This window comes from Lissotriton vulgaris, chromosome 3_1 (genome assembly GCF_964263255.1).
Source record: "Lissotriton vulgaris chromosome 3_1, aLisVul1.2, whole genome shotgun sequence".
Taxonomy (NCBI): domain Eukaryota; kingdom Metazoa; phylum Chordata; class Amphibia; order Caudata; family Salamandridae; genus Lissotriton; species Lissotriton vulgaris.
Window position 1 is genome coordinate 1,558,864,664 of NC_141689.1, and position 21,182 is coordinate 1,558,885,845.

At 48.0% G+C, this 21,182-nt stretch overlaps 1 protein-coding gene across 1 annotated transcript in view; it reads left to right on the plus strand.

Annotated features, from left to right (window-relative positions):
* CENPE (centromere protein E) overlaps positions 1–21,182 on the plus strand; it is a 1,817,274-nt gene that overhangs the window by 201,048 nt on the left and 1,595,044 nt on the right. Inside the window, exons 9-10 of the mRNA XM_086962044.1 lie at positions 17,363–17,414; positions 17,504–17,591. Coding sequence (XP_086818170.1) covers positions 17,363–17,414; positions 17,504–17,591 — 140 coding nt within the window. The remainder of the gene's footprint in view (positions 1–17,362; positions 17,415–17,503; positions 17,592–21,182) is intronic.

Below are 21,182 nucleotides of genomic sequence, written 5' to 3' on the forward strand. Positions count from 1 at the left end.
AAAACCAGCTAAAACACAGGGCAAAAAGTGGGGGGCAACCATAGTCAGGATGTACCTTCCTACAGGTGACACCTGAGCGACAAAACTCTTTAGTGTCTTCAGACATATGGGGCCAGTGAAAGTGTGGGACAAGCCTGTCCCAAGTCTTGTTCTGGCCTAAGTGACCTGCAAGGGGAATCTTATGGGCCAAGGTAAGAAGGAAACCTCTCGGAGACAAGGGGATGACCAGCCTCCTGGTAGCACCAGGCTTGGGGTCTCTTGCCTCAGAGTAAAGGAGTTAATCATCCCAGTACACCTTGTGGGTACCTGTGGCATTCTCTTCCAGGGAATACTCATTAATAGTCATAAGCACTGAACTATCTCTGCCCATGAGCGGGGACCCGGAACACATAAACAATATACATATATATGTGTAAATATAACCAAAAGTACATAGTACTAACTGATTATACACATATATGTGAGAAGTTGGCCTGATATGTAGTGCTCACTATTCTAGTGATCACTGTGTATCATTCCAAACAACCCTTATTGATGATTGGTTTTAAGTCAACCGTTAGACCAGCTATCCTAGTAGCATGGACAAGAGCAATCTTTAGGCTAAATTCTAGAGGGCGTGTTAAGCCAGCTGTTATACCATCACATATACCCCTTGAACACCAAGTGAAAGGACACCACACAAGTTGTTATGAAAATAAAGTATATTTATTTAGAACACAACAGCCCTGGACTCTTTATGAGGACAGGGCGCTAAGCACAATACAAAGCTCTTAAAGAAATTCTGAAAGTCGCACAATTTACGCAAATGCCCGAGGGGCACGGAAAACCATATACTACAAAAGTGGAATGCGAAATTACTAGCAGGTAAGTACTACGCTAATAGGCTTTAAGATCGCTAGGACTGGACTACTGAACCTTCAGATTACTAGCAGGACGCCTAGGGAGATCGGGTGCAGAGTGTGCACTCTCACGCGCCATGCGGGACAAAGTCTATGGTTGCTAGATTTCGTAAAGTTAGTGTTATCGGACGAATCCGACTAGGTAGAGCTGAAACGAAAAAGGATCTGGACCTTTGGATAGTTAAGCTATGCTGGAGCACCGAAATGCTCAGGTTACCTAGCCCAGGGGCTGCCGCTGCATAGGTCTGGAAAGACGTCGGGGAATCCTCGTTGCAGTCTATGGAGCCTGAAAGAAGTTGTTGCTGGCAGGCGACCAGTGATGAAGTTCGAAGTGATCCAAGCCTGGATCGAAGATGGAAGACACCTGTAAGCAGAGGGGACCAAGTTCTGAATCACTAGCCAGGGATTAGGTGGGCACCAGGATGGCACCGGACTAAGTCACCTCGACCAGGTGAGTGGGCGACGCTGGGCTCTGCAGTCTCACGGACCAGGAGGCGTTGTCGGCGACCAGGATGGAGGTGCGAGCTGTCCCACGATGGTATCTGCTGTCGACGTCGCTGGACCCAGGATTGGGGCAACAAGTCTTGGCAAATTCAAGCCCACGCAGTGGACTCAAAATGGCGTCTGGAGTGGACCAGGAGGGTCCGGGGTGCTCCTCTTTTGGAAGGGAGCAAGGGCCAGTCTGGAGCAACCAGACCAGCGGTGTTGTCGTGGTGCGTCGTCGGGCGGGCCACAAGCCAGCAGGCAAGTAGCCGGACAACGCGGTGAGCAGCAAAGAGCAGAAGGGCCCCACGCATATCTCGTGGATGCTGGGGGGCTGGACTTCGGTGCTGGAGCTGCTCAGGGTTAGGGCTTCTCACACCCCAAAGCACTCACTCGAGGATCCCTCGGCGGTCGTGCTGGATAAGCGTCGGGCATGTTCTGAAAATGGCCGGTCCCTCGAGGTCTCGTCACACCCACGGATCTCAGCTGAGCTGACGATGTAGGTAGAGGTCAGAGGTGCCAGGGAAGCCGGGTCTCGTCGTGCTGGTCGGTCGGATTCCTGAGGAAGGACGTGCAGCAAACCGCAGTGTTCTTAGTTGGTGCCCGCAGATGCAGGGTGACTACTCCTTAGTCACAAGGTAGAAATCTTAGGAAGAAAGTAGTTTCAGGATTCAAAGATGATCTAATTTTGAAGGGTCCCCGCTCCCACCTTAATACTAAAGAAAGGGGCTGGTACGGGACTAGGTCCTGCCCATGGGTGGGACCAGGAAGCGGGGTGGTTACACCCCTCTCCCATGCCGGACTTTCCCTAGCTCAGGGGCTGGTGTGCCCCTGGAACTGGTTCTAGCCGGCAGATGCGTAGTGAGCACCGGGGTGCCACTCTGCAGTCACCTTCCTCTAAAGCCCTGCCTACCCAGGATACACAAAACCCTGTCTGGGATGGTGCTAGCACCGCCCCTGACAGGAAACCCTTTGTCCAAGCTCTCCTCGCTGGAAGGACTCCCAGCAGCAGGAGGTCAGACTCGTGTCTGTGGTGGCAGCATCCATTTTGTGGAGCTGAGGCTTCAGTTAACTTTAACCGGGGTTCACATTTACATACATGTTGTGTCCCTCTAGAAGGGAGGAATGCGAACCCCGTCGCCAGAATTGGCGAGGGGTTAGTATTCCAATTCGTACGACATGTTTTGATAAAGCGATACCAGAGTTGGCATATACCCGCGAGGATTATAATGCACTTAAGAGTATATGGTATGCGTTATCATGGAACAGCTATTAGGACTTGGTTCCGCAAGCTGCAGACGGGCTCAGCTCATGCCAGAGCACCACCTCACACGATTCCAAGCACTCTGCCTTCAGGATTGTCAAGGCCTGCCATAGGAGTGACTGATAGGAATACGAGTGCCCATTTTAGGGTTAGATATAGGTATACTATTTCTAAAGCAAAGGGTGATTACACCACTTTGCCCCAGCTGTCGTGCAGCCAGTTGTGTCAGATTTAGATGGCCAGCCAGGGGTGGCATAATACATGCTGCAGCCCCTGGTAGGCCCTGGGTACACCTATGCCCTGAGTTACAGGGTCTGATAAGGTGGCCCAGTACCAATTGGTAAATGCACCTAAGGTACACGTGTTAATTTAGTGAGAGAACAGCTAGGCTGTGGGTCTGATTGGCAGGCCCACAGCCAGGGAAGTCGTAAACCAGTGAAGCAAAAATCTGGGGTGATCATAGGATTGCAGACCCTACTCTCCTACAATATACATGTATAAAAACCATAATATGCAGCCTAATATTAATACATAGGCTAATCAAACCAAACCTTACACACGTTCTGAAGCATGAAAATATGCTGTATATAAATGCAATAAACAGGCATGAGCCTAAAATGCATTTCATAACCATGAAAAACCTTTTATTTTCATCAAAGAACCTGTTGTAAACAGTTATTAGCCTAAAAAGGCTGCATATGAAAAAATGTCTGTGTACAGAAAATCAGACTGGCACCTTGCCTTTAAGGCCCCAGAGAATCTGCACACTTTGCCTTTAAGGCCTCCAGGAGAACTCTGTTCCCATCATGCACCACAGGTGACAGGTCAGTTATTTTTTCCGGCTTGTTCTGTGAGGAACCTGGAACTTGAGCTCTGCTCATTTGTAGTATTTTCTGTCAGAAGTTGTTTTTTTCTTGTCATTTTTTGACAAAATATAGCTTTGGTGGTGGTTTGTTATCCTTTTTTGACTAAACTGTTGGTGTTTTTTTAGTCAGAATGCCACCTTTTTTTTTTTACAAATGCCCTTCCTGTGGGAAGAAGATGTCGAAAACTGACCCACACTCTGTTAGTGTGGTGTGTCTTCCAGCTTCTTATAAGGTGGAAGATTGTTATCACTGCCTCAACCTTTCAAATAGGACTTTAAGAGAAAGGGAGAAAATTAGGTTGCTGGGCCTTCTGGAGAGAGAAAACCGTGGTGAGAAGAGTTCCAAAGGCTTGTTATCATCTGCTAAGCCATCTTCTCAGCATAAACGTCGAAGATCAGCGTCTCCAGAAGGTAGCACTAAAACATCGACTCCAGGGAAAGTCACCGTCAAAGGTGCGCTCCACGTCGAGATCCAGATCGCCGTCCACGTTGAAGAGGGCTCCTTCGACGTCTAGGACTTCGCCGGTTAGGCAAGGTTCAGCGCCTTGACAGTCGCCGTCGAAATCCTTTTCGACGTCGAGACAATTGGTGTCGATTGCAGTAAGGACGACGGTGGGAGTGCAACGTTCGACGTCGAAGGATCGTGAGAGGTCGACGTCGAGGGAAGAGAGACGTCTGACGTCGACACACGTTCCTTCGACGTCAAAGTGTAAAGTGTCGACGTCTAGAGTCATCGATCGACGTCGAAGCATAGACCGAGGTCGAGAGAGAGAATTACGTCATCGTCGAGGAAAAGGTTGACGTCGAGAGGAAGAATGGCGTTGAAGGATTCGACGTCGAGACCTAAAAAGAGAAGGTCAAGATCTCCATCGCGACGTAGGTCGACGTCGAAGCTTGCTTCGGGCTCGCAGCATGGAGTGTCTAGGTCTTCCCCACCTGAACACATGTTGGCGTCGAGACTATCAAGACCAGCCTCTCGGACCTCAATTAGGTCTTTGTCGAGGTCAGAAATAAGTCCCGAACCTATAGTGGAGACTTCCCCGCATGATCAGCAAGACGACAGATCTGCAGTGGGGCAAGAGATAGTGCACCAGTACTCTTCTGTGGTGGCTCATTCGGGCTCAACCTCAGGGCAGGTGTCAGATGACAGACAATTGGTGCCCAGACAACGGACTCCGTCTGGTTCATTGTTTTCTGAACACAGTGCAGCTTCCAGAGCTTCCAAGTCTTCAGCAGGGCTGAATATTGTGCAGGTGTCACCTGAAGCTTCACCTGAGCATACAGAACGGCCTGTTAACTTGTCACCGAGGTGGCTGGAAAGTCTAAGACATTGGAAGATGCGTCCGATAATGGGGGAGAGAGCTCCGGTCCCTCGGACGGAGCTGCATAGAAGATCACGCTCAAGATCCTTAGTAAGACAGAAATCACGTTCAAGGGAGCGTAGGAGGCAGCGATCGGCAACTCCTCAGAGAAGACGTAGAACCCCTACTCCATCTTTTACATCATCTTAGTCTTCTTCAAGATCTTCATATGGAGACTATTCTCCAACTATATCATCTACTCCTCCTTCCAGAGTGTCTCCCGTGGATGATTTGAGCACATTTAATGATGTTATGTCGTGGAGCGAGTAAATTCAACTTCAAGATGGCAGTTCCCCAAGTAGCAATGCCAGTCATCTTTGAAACCCTGCATCACAAGACGACTGGCAGGCCTCTTCTGCCGTTAGTGCCCGGGTTGATAGAACCAGCAATCAGAACATTCCTAACTCCGGCCACGGTGGGTTCAGGTCCTTCTAGGATTGCGAAGAAGTAAAAGGCTCCAGAAGAAGATCCAATGTTTTTGCGTTCTGATCCACCACCAGACTCTGATTGTAGCGGCAGTCAGAAAGGCACATTCTGCAGCATCTACCTCTTCTGCTCCACCTGAAAAGGTTAGAAAGAGTATGGATTCTTTGGGGCGAAGAATGTGCAATACCTCAGGGTCGGTCATGCGAGTGGCCAGTGCGGCAGCCCTATTGGGCCGCTATGACCGTCTGCTCTGGGACTCAGTGTCTCGTTTTGCAGATAAACTCCCTAAGGAGGATCAGAAAGACTTCCTGGAAATAGTGGAAGAAGGAGGATTGGTGGCTAACCAGAGTGTTGGACCTAGAAATGTCAGGTCACCTAGGGTAGCCTGGCCTAGGGTAAGGCAGTCACTAAATAGAGGCACATGTGTAAAGGTTGCCAACCACCCAGCAGTAACTCAAAGCAATTCCACTCAAAAATGACGCTACACCAATCTTTGTGTAAAAATACAAGCTGTTTTATAAAAATATTCTTGTTGACTTCTCTCTCTCTCTCTCTCTCTCAGTAGTTTACAATTAGATACACTGTGCAATTTTTATCAGATCTTCCCACATATCCAAAAACATTAGGAGAACCCAGTTCAGCAGTGTTTAAGCCTTCAACATTTACAAAAAAGTAATGCATATACTTTTTCCCAGTTTAAGAAGATACAGCTAAACAGGCTCAATGACAGTTAATGTTACTAGAATTTCCCTGAGGGATTTTCACCTTGGCTAAAAGGTTTCCTACCACCTTTTCTCTAGGCAAATGACACAGACCTTGAATCCTCTAGAAATTAGCAGCTATCATTTTCTCTACTATCTAGATTGAACCTTATATTCATTTCTACTGCAGGAACTTGGCATGAGAAAGTCCCGCTTTCGTCTGTACATTCCCCCTCAGGACGCCTGCTTAACTCTGCCCGAGGCTTCCCCAGTACGTTTTAGTCACCGGTACGGTTAGAGACTGACAGAGGGGCCTGTGATTCGATAGGGTGTCTGGTAAACACTTGTCCCCCACTTCTCAGTTCAGAGCACTGTCAATCTTTTACTCCCCACCGGGACTTTTCTGGACTTCTCGGCAGTTCACACTCCTGGGAGGCAGCGCTGCACGCTCTGAATGGAGCCAGGCTCCGCTAGGCACTCACCACAGCACTCCCCGCCGAACAGCACTCTGATCGGGTGCAAGCTCACGGAACAGCCGCCTACGCCGGGTCCGCCCCACCCTTCTCACCTCAGCGCTCCACAGGGATAGTGGCCTCTCAGCGCCGTCCGATGCCTTCCTCTCGTTCGGCACCAGCGGAACTGCGCACTGATCCAAGACACCGAGGCGCCGCTTCCGACGCCCCCTCACACAGCGGCTGGGACTGCGCAAGGCCCGTTAGGGAGACACTGCTCCTGACGCTCACCCCCTGCATCTGGGCCTGCGCTCTGCACGTCGCGGAGACACTTCCTCTGATGCTCCTCTCCGGGCAGCTTCCTCCGCGCTGCTCTCACTCACTGACGAACCTGCCTCTTCCGACGAGCTCCCCAGACGTCGCTCCACTGTCCTTGGTCATCCACAAGAAAACTCAGCGCCAGGCGGAGCGCTCACGAGCTCACTAGACCCCCTGCACAGGGAGACCACAAGTGTCCAGTCTGCTTCAGACAGCGAGATGGGGTTCAGGTGAGTCCCGCCGCTCACAGGTTTGGTCCTGCAGGATTGAGGGGAGTGGGGGGGGGTGATTTCTCGTCCCCTCAAAGACGACACTTCAGGCAGTCACCTGGGCCCTTTACCTTAGGTTCTCTAAGGGGTTGTTCAGGAGTTTCCAGGTGGGGTCTTTTATGGCAGGGATCGGTCAGCACTAGATAGGGATGGGTCAGTACAGGAGAACGGCTGGCCAGCAAGTCAATCCTACTTTCTGTAAGCTCTATCCTCCACCTCAGATTTGCCTCACTCCACACCAGTCCCACCCCATGGAACACTGGGAACCAACAAAATGGCTGTCTAACATTCCGCCTTTTATAGGCTGACCCTCTAAGGTCCAGAAGGGGCCAGAAGGTTCTGGAATGCTCCTATTCTATCATATGGGCCAGGTCTGGGCAGTGGCAGTTATGGCAGTTTTTAACCACCATTTTATGAGCCTGGTGAATTCCTGTCAGGAAAAGCTACCTAGGCCTGAGGTGAAAAACCATGCGGGCAAAAGAGCATCTATCCCCCCAGGCCAACATATAAAAATCTAGTTGAGTCAAAAAGATATAAGGGGTATGAGGGACAGAAAGGGGACAAAATAAATAATAAATAGGAGGGACTACCCACAGGCAGACCGGCTCAACACAGAGCATTAGCCCGGCTGCTGATGCGGCGGACTTGTCAGCTCATGGTTATGCACACAGTGTTTGCGCAAGACGTACAGCTTGGCTTCGCCTTACGGGGCTAAAGCCGGAGGCTCAGAGGAAAATGGTAAATTTACTGTTTAATGGGTCTACTCTGTTTGGATCTCACGCAGACGACGAGATGTCTTAAATTGGAGTTGGACACTCTTAAGGCCGTAGGCCTTGAGAAGAAAGAATTTAAACGTCGGGGTAATTTTCGTACCTATGACAAGAGATCTTTTCAGCAGAGGAGCCAACAGACGAATTGGTCTTCGCAAAATCAAGGCCAGAATCAACAGAGGTCGCAATTCCTACCGCGACGGCCTGGACGAGGCAGAGGCAATGGGAATAGGCAGCAATCATCTGCTACCAAGCAGCCTCAAAAACAATGAACGGAGGCTTCCTCTACAACCGTGTCCCACTCCGGTTGGAGGAAGTATTGTGTGTTATCTGGACGAGTGGAAACAGATCACAAAGGACAGATGGGTGCTGGGTATTATTCAGAACGGGTACCTTTTGAGATTCAAGAAGCCACCCCGTCATGCGTCCTCTAAAGATGGTACAGTGGATGTGAGAAGTTGGCCTGATATGCAGTGCTCACTATTCTAGTGATCACTATGCATCAGTCCAAACGACCCTTATGGTGATTGGTTGTAAGTCAACCTTAGACCAGCTATCCTAGTAGCGTGGATACGAGCAGTCTTCGGGCTAAACTCTAGAGGGCGTGTTAAGCCAGCTGTTATACCATCACATACCCCTTGAACACCAAGTGAAAGGACACCACACAAGTGTTATGAAAATAAACAGTGTATTTATTAGAATCACAACAGCCCTGTACTCTTTATGAGGACAGGGTACTAAGCACAGAACAAAACTCTTAGGAAAATACTTCAAGTGCACAATCAATACAAGTGCCCGAGGGCACGGAAAGTTTAGTGGTCTCGGGCGGACCCGATAAGGCAAGTCGGAAGCGATAGGGACTCGGGACCCTTAAGTAAGGAGGCTATGCGGGCACCGAAGTTACCTAGCCCCAAGGGCTGCGGCTGCACAAGTCTTTACAGACGTCGGGAGTCTTCGCTGACGAGCCAGGAGCCGGAAGGAAGGAGTTGCTGGCCGGCGACCAGGGGAAATAGTTCGTAGAGATCCAAGCCTGGATCAGAGATGGATGACACCTGAAAGCAGAGGGGACCAAGTTCGTAACTACTAGCCAGTCGTCAGAGGGTACCAGGAGGGCACCGGATGATCGTCCCCTCGACTAGGTGAGTGGGCGACGCTAGGCTCTGCAGTCTCACGGACCAGGAGGCGTTGTCGGCAACCAGGATGGAGGTGCAAGCTGTCCCACGAAGGTTGATGCGGTCGGCGTCGCTGGGCCCAGGATTGGGGCAACAAGCCTTGGCAAATTTCAGCGCCACGTGGTGGGCCTAAAATGGCGTCTTGAGTGGACCAGGAGGGTCCGGGGTGCTCCTCTCGCAGAAGGGAGCAAAGGCCAGTCTGGAGCAACCAGACCAGCAGCGTTGGTTGTAGGGTGTCGTCAAGGAGGTCACAAGCCAGCGGCTAGTGATCAGACAACGTGCTGAACAGCAAAGAGCAGAAGGGCCCCACGCAGATCGTGGAGATGCTGGGAGGCTGCACTTCGGTGCTGGAGCTGCTCAGGGTCGGGGCTTCTCGGACCCCAGAGCACTCACCAGAGGATCCCTCGGTGGTCGTGCTGGTTAAATCGTGCAGGTCTTGATGATGGCCGGTCCCTCGAGGTCTCGTCGCACCCACAGATCTCAGCTGAGCTGACGACGTGGGTAGAGGTCAGAGGTGCCAGGGAAGCCGGTTCTCGTCGAGCTGGGCAGTCGGATTCTGAGGAAGGACTTGCAGCAAACCACAGAGTTCTTAGATGGTGCCTGCGGATGCAGGGTGACTACTCCTTAGCCACAAGGGACAAATCTTGAGAAGAGTAGAGAGTTCCTTTCGTAGAAAGTATTCTTGATTCAAACATGATCTAATTTGGAAGGGTCCCCGCTCCTGCCTTTATCCTAAAGAAAGGGGTGGGTACGTGACTAGGTCCTGCCCTAGGGGTGGGACCAGGAAGGGGGGTAGTTACACCCCTCTCCCATGCCGGACTTTCCCCAGGTCAGGGGCTGGGCGCCCCTGGAACTGGTTCTAGCCGGCAGATGCATAGTGAGCACCGGGGTGCCACTCTGCAGTCACCTTCTTGTAAAGCCCTGCCTACCCAGGATACACAAAACCCTGTCTGGGATGGTGCGAGCACCGCCCCGGACAGGAAACCCTTTGTCCAAGCTCTCCTCGCTGGAAGGACTCCCAGCAGCATGAGGTCAGACTCGTGTCTGTGGTGGCAGCATCCATTTTGTGGAGCTGAGGCTTCAGTTAACTTTAACCGGGGTTCACAGTTACGTACATGTCGTGTCCCTCTAGAAGGGCGGAATGCTAACCTCGTCGCCGGTATTGGTGAGGGGTCAGCATCCCGATTCGTATGACACCTTACTCGACATGTCTTGATAACGCGATACCGAAGTTACCAATATGGTACGCGTTATCATGGAACAGCCATTGGGTCTTGGTTCCGCAAGCTGCAACCGGGCTCGGCTCGTGCCAGAGCCCCATTCACACGATTCCACGCACTCTGCCTTCAGGATTGTCAAGGCCTGCCATAGGAGTGACTGATAGGAATGCGGGTGTCCATTTTAGGGTTAGATATAGGCATACTATACCTAAAGCAACGGGTGAGTACACCACGTTGCCCCAGCTGTCACGCAGCCAGTTGTGTCAGATTTAGATGGCCATCCAGGGGTGGCATAATACATGCTTCAGCCCCTGGTAGGCCCTGGGTACACCGATGCCCTGAGTTACAGGGTCTGACAAGGTGGCCCAGTTCCAATTGGTTAATGCACCTAGGGTACACACATCAATTTAGCGAGAGAACAGCTAGGCTGTGGGTCTGATTGGCAGGCTCACAGCCCGAGAAAGTCGTAAACCAGTGAAACAAAAGCAAAAAATCTGGGTGATCATAGGATTGCAGACCCTACTCTCCTACAGTGGAATATAAAGCGCTTACAACAGGAAGCGAAAATCCTTCTGAAGAAGGCCATAGAACCAGTTCTTTTTCAGCAGAGAGGTCAAGGCCTGTACTCTAGATTCTTTCTCGTAAAGAAAAAAGGTCCAGTTACAGAGTTCAGACCCATTCTGGATTTGAGACAGTTGAACAAATTCATTCGGAAGGAAAGGTTTCGAATGCTGGCTCTTCACCAGATCTTCCCTCATTTACACCAGGGGGATTGGATGTGCTCCATCGATCTGAAGGACGCTTATTTTCATATTCCGGTATCCAGAAAACATAGCAAATTTCTCAGGTTTCAAGTAGCGGCTCGTCATTATCAGTACGCAGTGCTTCCTTTTGGCCAGAGATCAGCTCCCAGAACATTTTCAAAATGTATGGCGGTAGTGGCGGCTTGTCTTCGAAAGAGGCGTATTTTCATATATCCGTACTTAGACGACTGGCTTCTGAAGAGTTCATCCCCATCGCTTCTAGAAGAACATCTGTCGATATGCCTCCAACTCATGTGCAAGTTGGGTCTGCAAGTCAACTACAAGAAGTCCATAATTAACCCCACCCAGAAGATCCACTTCCTGGGTGCTCAGTTGGACACGGAAGAAGAAAATGTGTTTCCTTCGGAGGAGAGGTGGTCATCCAAGGCGAAGTGTTTGCTTCTCCTTCAGTCTGCACGTCCGACAGTTCGGCAAGTGTCCTCTCTCCTGGGGTCCATGGCGTTGTGCATCTTCATCGTGCCAAACGCACATTTGCAGATGCGTCCTCTACAACAGTGTCTGTAAGATCAGTGGAAACAGAGGACGGGATGCTGGGAAGACCGAATTCATCTCCAACAGTCTGCAAGAGATACCATCTGGTGGTGGATGAAGAAGGTGCACGTGATGAAGGGAGTTCCTTTTCATCAGGACCCACCAACGCAGACTCTGATAACAGATGCTTCTCTCCAAGGCTGGGGGGGGCGCATATGGGCCCTCTTCAGTTACAAGGGCTATGGTCAGACTTCGAGACAGGATATCGCATCAATCTACTGTAACTCAGAGCGGTCCATCTTGCTCTCAAGTCCCTGGCACCATCGCTACAGGCTCGGTCCCTCCTGGTGCAAACAGACAATACAACTACAATGTATTACTTAAACAAGCAGGGGGGTACCAGATCTAGGACTCTTTCCATAGAAGCCCAGACCATCTGGCATTGGTTACTTGCACAAGACCTGTCCATAACAGCAATTCACCTACCGGGAAGTCTCAACTCACAGGCAGGCGACCTCAGCAGAGACTTCGTCGAAGCGCACGACTGGGTTCTCAATGAAGACGTCACGCACAGCATTTTCCAGGATTGGGGAACACCAGACATAGATCTGTTCGCAGACGCGGCAAACGCAAAATGCCCCGTCTTCGCGTCCAGGTTCTACCAGAAAGGGTCTCAAGGGAATGCCCTTTTGATAGACTGGTGTTAAAACTTGCTTTTCGCTTTTCCACCGACACCGTTGATACCAGCAGTGATCAATCGGCTGTACAAGTACCACTCCAGAATGATACTGATTTGCCCAGAATGGCCACGCCAGTGTTGGTTCCCAGATCTCCTCCAGTTGTCAATAATACCACACAGGAGATTGCAGTGTCGCCCGGATCTTCTGTCAAACAGGAGGGTCGAGTCTTTCATCCCAATCTGCCCTCCCTGCGCTTGGCAGCATGGCTCCTGAAGTCATCCAGTACGGGCACTTAAAGCTGAATCCGGAGTGTATGAACATCCTTAAGGAGGCAAAGCGGCCTTCTACAAGACAATCCTAAGGATTTAAGTGGAAACGCTTTTACCTTTGGTGTCAGAGTAAGGGTCTTGACCCTATTCATGGTCAAGAACGGGTGATCTTGCCTTATCTTCTTTACCTTGCTGAATCTGGTTTGCAGTTAAGTTCCATCAAAGTCCATCTTGCTGCAATAACTGCTTATAGAAAATCGCCAACACAGATATCTTTCTTTCGGATGCCTGTGGTGAAGGATTTTCTCGAAGGGTTAAGGAAGGTGTATCCTCCAGTCAGGTCTCCTTCTCCACCTTGGGAGCTTAATGTGGTGTTGACTAAGTTAATGGGTCCCCCATTTGAGCCCATACATAAAGCGTCTTTGCAACACCTATCTTGGAAAGTAGCGTTCCTGGTGGCCATCACTTCTGCTCGTAGGGTGAGCGAAATCCAGGCTTTGTGTTGCAATGAACCGTACACAGTTTTTCATGGAAACAGAGTGGTGCTCAAAACTCATCCTGCTTTCCTACCTAAGGTAGTGTCGAATTTTCATATTAACCAATCCATAACATTGACTACTTTCTTTCCGAACCCTTCGAGTCCGGCAGAACGGACTTTACATTCATTAGATCTGAAAAGGGTTTTGAAATTTTACTTAGATAAAACAAAGTCTTTGAGACACACGGACCGTCTGTTTGTGAACTATGGTCCTACGAATACTGGTTTGGCAGCATCCAAGAGATCCATTTCTAGATAGTGTCATGTATCTTACTGGGTTATCAGCTAGCCCACAAGTCTTTATCAGGTAGACCTAGGGCTCATTCTAAGAGGGGAAAAGCTTCTACCACAGCTCTCCTTAGGAATGTGGCTATGTCAGAGATATGTAAAGCAGCTACTTGGCGTTCAGTGCATACGTTTACACGCCATTACTGTTTGGATTCTGATGCGCAGACTGATGCACAAGTGGGACAAGCATCACTCAGATATGTGTTTGCTAATTCTAGTTAAACACTGTGATTTTAAAGTGTGGCTATCCTTTTATCTGTTCGCCCGCTTCTGGTGGGTATGAGCTTGCTACTCCTATTCAGTGCTTATGACTAGTAATGAGTATCCCCTGGAAGAGAAGGATTAGTTATTTACCTGTAATCCTAGTTCTCTTCCAGGGGTATACTCATTAAAGTCATAAGCACCCTCCCGCCTCCCCGGGCGAGCAGTAGCATTGAGGTTTATCGTTTTCAATGTGTTATGAAGGTTTTAAGTGCAGATTCCTGCTAAAGTTTACTGTACCGTACGAAAGAACTGACCTAACTGTCACCTGTGGTGCATGATGGGAACAGTTCTCCTGGAGGCCTTAAAGGCAAAGTGTGCAGATTCTCTGGGGCCTTAACCACATGGCTGCTGGGCGTTTTCCCCCCCCTGTGCTGGAAAATGCCATTTTAGTGGCACTATGACGAGCTGAGCTCGTCATCAGCACACGACACCCGTGGGTGATGACGAGCTCAGCTCGTCATCAGCATCGAAAGGGTTAAAGGCAGGGTGCCAGTCTGATTTTCTGTACACAGACATTTTTTCATATGCAGCCTTTTTAGGCTAATAACTGTTTACAACAGGTTCTTTGATGAAAATAAAAGGTTTTTCATGGTTATGAAATGCATTTTAGGCTCATGCCTGTTTATTGCATTTATATACAGCATATTTTCATGCTTCAGAACGTGTGTAAGGTTTGGTTTGATTAGCCTATGTATTAATGTTAGGCTGCATATTATGGTTATTATACATGTATATGTGTATAATTAGTTAGTACTATGTACTTTTGGTTATATTTACACATATATAGGTATATTGTTTGTGTTCCGGGTCCCCACTCATGGGCGGAGATAATTCAGTGCTTATGACTTTAATGAATATACCCCTGGAAGAGAACTAGGATTACAGGTAAGTAACTAATCCTTCCCTGCAGCCTCAGCAGCAGCCTGCTGCCTGAGGGGTTCAAGGGAGGAACAGTCTAACTGTGCCTGCCTCAAGTCTGCCCTGGAAGGTACCCCTGTCCCAAGAAACTCCACCTGTTCAGGTTAAAGTTCCTCTGCTAGGACAGTTCCTTCTGGGGTCTGTAGGTCAGTCTCCTGTGAGGGCTGATCCTCCACCTGAGGCAGGGGGGAAGGCACTGCCTTAACCCTACTGCTCTTACTCTTGGTTAGTGTCTGGTCCATTGTTCCAGGATCCAGCACTAGTTCAGCTGGGCATTTCTTGGCCTGTGAAAGAGCGTGTGATTTGAGCCACGCCTGTTTCCCACTACCCTTATCAGAGTGGACTCATTGTATATATAAGGTATAATTTCCTGTACTGGGCTTAGAAAGCGATTCCCGCCCCACCCCCGTGTGGGTGGTTGCGTGTACTAGCCGCCGATATCGGCCCGAGGATTTGCCAGGGCCCTGAAGAATAGAGTACTCATGTCCTGATGAAGCCTATATCATCTGGCTGAAAACGCGACTGCTTCAACACTTTTTGCTTCGAATGGAGTCCCCTGTTACAATTTAAGAAAGATTTGATTTTTGTCTGATGTGCACCAATACAAATATAGACTGCGTTGATGTTCTAGCCCCCTGGTGCTTTGCTTTTGGGACTACCACTTTGTTGTGTACTCCATTGTAAATTAGGAGGAGGCACTTACTTGAATTGGTGTATATATATTCTTATATATTTCGTGTGTTTAGGGTACAGATAAGCGTTTGTTGATATTGTAAATGTTGTGTATATTTGTATATGATGTATATGTGATGTTTTGTATATAGATTGTTGGTTGTCGTGCCTCCCTTCATGTCTGCTCATATCTGTGTAGAGGAATTAACATATATATTTTCTCAATGTTTAATTTGTGATTCACAAGATAATTGTTTCTTGTTTGAAAATTAAAATTGGATTGATCCCTTCGGTACCCTTTGTTGCTACTTTCTCATCCTTGGATGTCTCCTGCTCCGGTACGGGAGGGTTAAGTGGGCAGAACCCCTAACCATTTTTTGCTAGTCTGGTCACAGCAAGGACATGTGCTGACAAACCAAACATTTCCACATGAGTTCTATACTCCACCTCTGACCATAAGGAGGATTCCAAATCATTGCCCAAAAGACAGTCCACTGGGAGGTCTGAACTAACTACAACCCTTTTGAGGCCAGTTACCCCTCCCCAGGAGAAATTAACAAGTGACATACTAAGGTTGATAGTGACATTGGTCACTAGGTAGTCTGAACCTAGTATTCTCTGTCCAGGGTCCACAAATGCTGGTGTCACCATAGTGACACGGGCACAGGTGTCCCTGTAGGCCTGAGCCATTTTTCCATTGATAAAAGGCGTTTGCCTGTACTTGCCCAGAGTACTGGGACTTATTGTAGGGGTCATATCCATATCCCCAGTACAAACAAGAACAGCCTGAGTGGGTATCCTGACTAAGTCAGAACCCACCTCCGTTCCCAGGGTTAACCCTACTATAGCCTTGGGAGGAGCACTACCACTACTAACTGTACTAGGGGGTGCAGGTGCCTTATGGGCAGTAGTGGTAGGAGCTGGGCCTTTCTTGGTGCACTCACTAAACCAGTGAGTGTTACTTTTACAGTATTGGCACCATGGTTTCCTCTGACCATCTTTCTTCTTCTTTTGGGAATTCTGGGACCCACCCTCTTTAGATTGTTGGGGCCCTGTTGAAGACTTCTGGTCATTTTGCTTATTCTCATTACCCTTCTGGTCTGCTTTCTTCTGGCCACCGCCCTGGTTCTGGTTCTGCTGCTTGACCCCTGTCCTGACCCATCTGTCTGCCTTCTTTCCCAATTCTTGGGGAGAGGTCAGATCTGAGTCAATAAGGTGCTGATGCAACAACTGATTCTGGCAATTATTTAAGATTTGCTCTCTCATAATTAGATTACACGGGATTGTATTGTATAATCAGTAACTTTACTTCCCAGTAACCAGCCTTCAAAAGCCTTGGTGGCACAATCAACAAAGTCAGCCCAATCCTGAGACTGAATTTTCTGGGTGTCTCTGAACAGCAACCTGTACTGCTCAGTACAGGTTGCTTGTCATGCGAAGACTGTCATTGAATATCGCATGGGGATTGACGCCTGAAAATACTCCAGCAGTCAGCTATCTAGGCACATTATTCACTGAAAGATTATATACACCTGCACTTCCTGAGGAATAACAACATTAAGTCCATGTGTTCAATGTTATAACTGTGCCTAACATTCTGCCCCATGCTTCGACATTACTCTTAAAAAATGAAGCCTGAAAAGGAGATAATTCATTATTAGTTGAGCTTGCTATAGCATCTGGTTCATGTGATTCCAACGCCAACAGTCAATACTTGTCATATACCCTAAATCCCATGGGTCCTGAACAACAACACTAATAATATCATTGATAGCTCTCTAAAAGCACTTCATTGTTTAATTGATTTGGAAAACAAGCACTTCTCTACACACATTCTTTAACCAGTGCGCATTAGATAGCTCCTTTTTGTTGCTGCATTATTTGGGTAAGCCAAGCTCAGGCATGTTTGACTAAAGTCCGCGCATTTTGAATAAATACTTGAATACAATGTTGCCTGCTTTTGACATAAGATTACAGATAAAGATGAATGGAATGCGATATGAACAGTGTATAGGCATGAGGCATTGTGTTTGTGTTTAGGTTTCCGGTTTGCCTTGTTTGTCATTGCTTTGTTCTCAGCCCTTCCCATGTGATAGAGGAGGAATCCAATTAATTGGGAGTTTAGAAGTGCCTGTAACTTTTATACCGATTTACATTTGTATTTCAGATGAACAGTAATCTATTTCCCCAATATTACTTCCTGTTTTGAAATGTATTTCAAATCTTGTGCACTTCTAGAATTTGGTGGATTTGGCCGGAAGTGAAAGAGCTAGCCAAACTGGAGCAGAAGGTAATTTACTTCATTGATTACCGTAGTTTTTGAATAGGTATCTTTGTGAGCTTACTTGTAATTAAATGGTATTTCATGTTGACTTATAGGCCTCCGCCTTAAAGAAGGATGTAATATAAACAGAAGCTTGTTCATTCTTGGTCAAGTCATCAAGAAACTTAGCGATGGTCAAGCAGGGTACGTATCACTTTTATTCATAAACGTATATTGTAATTTGGCATCAGTGGGTTGGCACATTTGTTTTAAAAAGATCCTCTGTACTATCTATATGCATCCAGTTACGTTGTAGCTCAACAAATCGTACCCCAAGGAATTTCTCGGCGCTCAGACAGCAGGCGAACCCACTAAAGTAAACTAGAACAGACATGTGTTTAGAAGTTTGTTGAAGTGTAATCGCGGATTTTATTATAGAATGATTTTTATTACAATCTGCTGACGACCTCTAGTTATACCCAGACCCCTCCGCCAACCACTTACTTGATTTTGCATATTTAGAACTGCTTGCAATTTATATATGTATAGTAAGTACCTCTTGGTTTTAAAGCAACAAAAAGAGTAAATGTATTTATGCTTAGTTTTTATAGGGAACCCAGTTGCACATATGTTTTTTTTTATTAGTGGTAATGAGCAGGGGAAATTAATCTACCTCTATTATGAGTATCTGTTCTTTAGCTGCTTGCAGTTGGCCAGACTGAAATTTATGTGGTGGTGTAAAGGGTGTTTTGGGGTATTATTTTGTAGAAAATCAGATTGATAAGCTTTATAGGAGGGGGATGCACTGTCTTAATTTGAGCATTGATTGAACTCATGCAAGGCCCAAACAATTTGACCCTCGAAACTGATTGAATTTATGAGTATTCCCTGGTTCAACCTTGGTGGTTTGGGTTAAGCTGCTAGGTTTTCTTCGGGGAAATACATGTAGTATGTGTGAGTAATAACCAAACACAAATGCACTTAATAAAACTAAGAGCATTAGAGGTCCTACACAGATTGGTTAAATTGATAAAAATGACAAAAGTAGAAAGCTGTGAAAAATGACCACATTCGGTTTTCCAGTTTTATTGGATATTTCGTGGATTCTCAGACTTTTTGTTTAGCCATTTTTATTGGTTACATGCATCATATCCCCAAAAATGTTGCATTGTTATACTAATTATTTCTTTCAAACAAAATTATGATCTTTTTCTCAATACAGTATTTGACACTGCTTTAAATGTTGATGAAATCGGCAGTGTTTTTTATTCCCATACAGATTAATAGAAAAAAATATTTATATCTTTCAGCCGGAGAAAAAGGGCTTGGCTTACACATTTAATGGGGGACAATATTTAGCGTACTTGAGCCAGCAATTAAATTGTTTAAAAAATAACAATACATTTTAACTCTGGTCAACATTTGTTCACATGTATTGTTTTTTTTTTGATAATCAACTTTATTGATTTTACTGATTTTGTAAAGAAAAAAACAAGTACATTCATTGGTAGCAGATCAAGCGTTACAAGTGAGGAAATTTGAGAAAGTACATTTGACAACAAGCACAGACAGGCCATTTGAATGAAGTACAACCATTCCTTAGTTTCAGGAGCGCACAAGTGCAGGCGGGTCGTCACACAGGCAATAGATTAAACCATTTACCCCACACCTTCTCAAATAATTCAGGACACCCCCGGGCCTCACAGAGTCTCGTCTTGCGCTTCACACCAGTCCACCCCCACCTCCTCCATCTCTGCACAGTTGGGGCCTTAGCCTGGGCCCAGAGCGCGGCTATGTCCCGCTTTGCCACCGCCACTGTTGTCCTCCGGAATCTCTTGTCAGCCCTGGAGCCATAGAGGCCATCAAACACTCCCAGCAGCAAGCGCTTCGGGTCTGGGGAACCTCCCAACCGAGGGCCCGAGTAAGTTTGGGTTCTACCCCCAACCAAAACGGCGCCAGGGCCGGGCACTGCCATACCATGTGATAGAAATCTGCAGGGGCAGACTCGCAGCAGGCGCAGGCTGTGGACGGTCGCAACTGGGCCCAGAAAAGGCGCGCCGGAGAGAGGTACGCTGCATGGAGGAAGTAATTATTTTACAATACAAGGGAAACCCAAAGGAGCGGTAGGCAGGGGACCTTGGGTGCATATATTGTTTAAAGGAACATTGGTCCCCAACAATTAGTTGATAACTTGGAATGAATATAGAACAACAAATGAAGTCTATATAAACTGTCCAGCCGGACAGAGTTTAATAACACAATAGTAGAATTATACCAATCAGATACAATATCAAAAAGTGGGACACAACCAGTGTCCTACTACTGTATCGGAGACAATTGTGACACAAATGAACATGAATGAGGCAAAAGCAAGCAGTCTGCATACATTCCAAAATTTGGCAGACATATATTTGCACAGAAACACTGTTGTGATTTAAGTAGTAATCAAATCAAATCATCCAGTGTCAAGTGTCGACGACGTTTCGATCCCTTTAGGGCATTACGGGATCCCGTAATGCCCTTTTTTGTAGCCCAGGTGGGTGTCGACGTCCCACCATTTGGTGCACCTTCGTGACGTCGGCACGCTTCCTGCGGAAGCTCCCATACTTGGGCGCCATCTTCAGATTCTTTTTTCCGCCGTTGGGTCTGGATCGTCGCATAAAGCTCCGGAGAAGTTTTCAGGAGAAAAGAAGGAAATATACCAAGTTTTTGAGAAAAAAGGACCGAGGGAAGTCGGAGAAGAAGACCTCCTAGAGCCAGAACGAAGAAAGAGGAGAAAACCTCGTGATACTCGACGGCCAAGGAAAAAGCGCGCGCAGGGGGCCCCCTGAGCGAGCACATGGACAACACCCCATTCAAGTTCTGCCGTAATTGCCACCACTAGTACGCGCAGAAGGACCAGCATCCGGTCTGCAACCTCTGCCTGCCGATCGACCACTCCAGCGAGGATTGCAACGACTGTTCAATCTTCACGCCGAAGACTTTGAGAGTTCGAGAGAGACAGAGGGTGGCCCACCACACGATGCAAGGGAAAGGGACCACGCCGACCCTCTACCAGCTGGGTGCCTCCGACGAAGAGGAGAACATCGCCGAGGGACCAGATGACTTCACGGTCGTAGAGACCGATGTGAGACCTTCAAAAAAGGTAGGAGAGTCTACGACCCCGAAAACCCAGACAGGGCCGAGAAAGCCTGAGGGAGAACCCCGAAAAGCAGAGGCTAAGTCCTCGAAAGGAGCGCCGGCGACGAAAGTTTCGACGTCCGAAGCCGCATCCTCCGAAAGGCCCAGCGGATCCTTCGAAAAGGACTCCCAGATGGCAAAGACCAGTGAAAAGCAAAGGTCGTCAAGGCAGGCCCTCGAGAAGGGACCCTCGAGCGAGAAGACGCTCAGAATGGCCTCGACGTCGAAGGTACCGTTGAAGAGACCAGCCGAAAAGCTCGACGCCGAGCAAGCTGCAGAGATGGAGAAAAAGAGAAGAAGGCTCAAGGCCGAAATGGAGAGTATGCTCCAGAGGAAGAGAGTCTTCGAGGAAACAATGAAGAACTACTCGATTCCCTCGAAGACCTACTCGACTCCCTCGAAGACCGCTGCGACCGCCGACGAGGTAGAGGTGCAGGAGGACTTCGAGGCCGAGGAGCCGCCGAAAACTCCAAACCCCACAGATGAGGGAGAAGAGGAGGACTTCTACCGCTCAGAAGGAGATTACCTCCGCGAGAGCTACTACTCAGAATCCTCGGCGTCGCTAGAGGAAGAATGGCAGGATCTCGAGGCCGATAACCCAGAGGAACCTGTGGA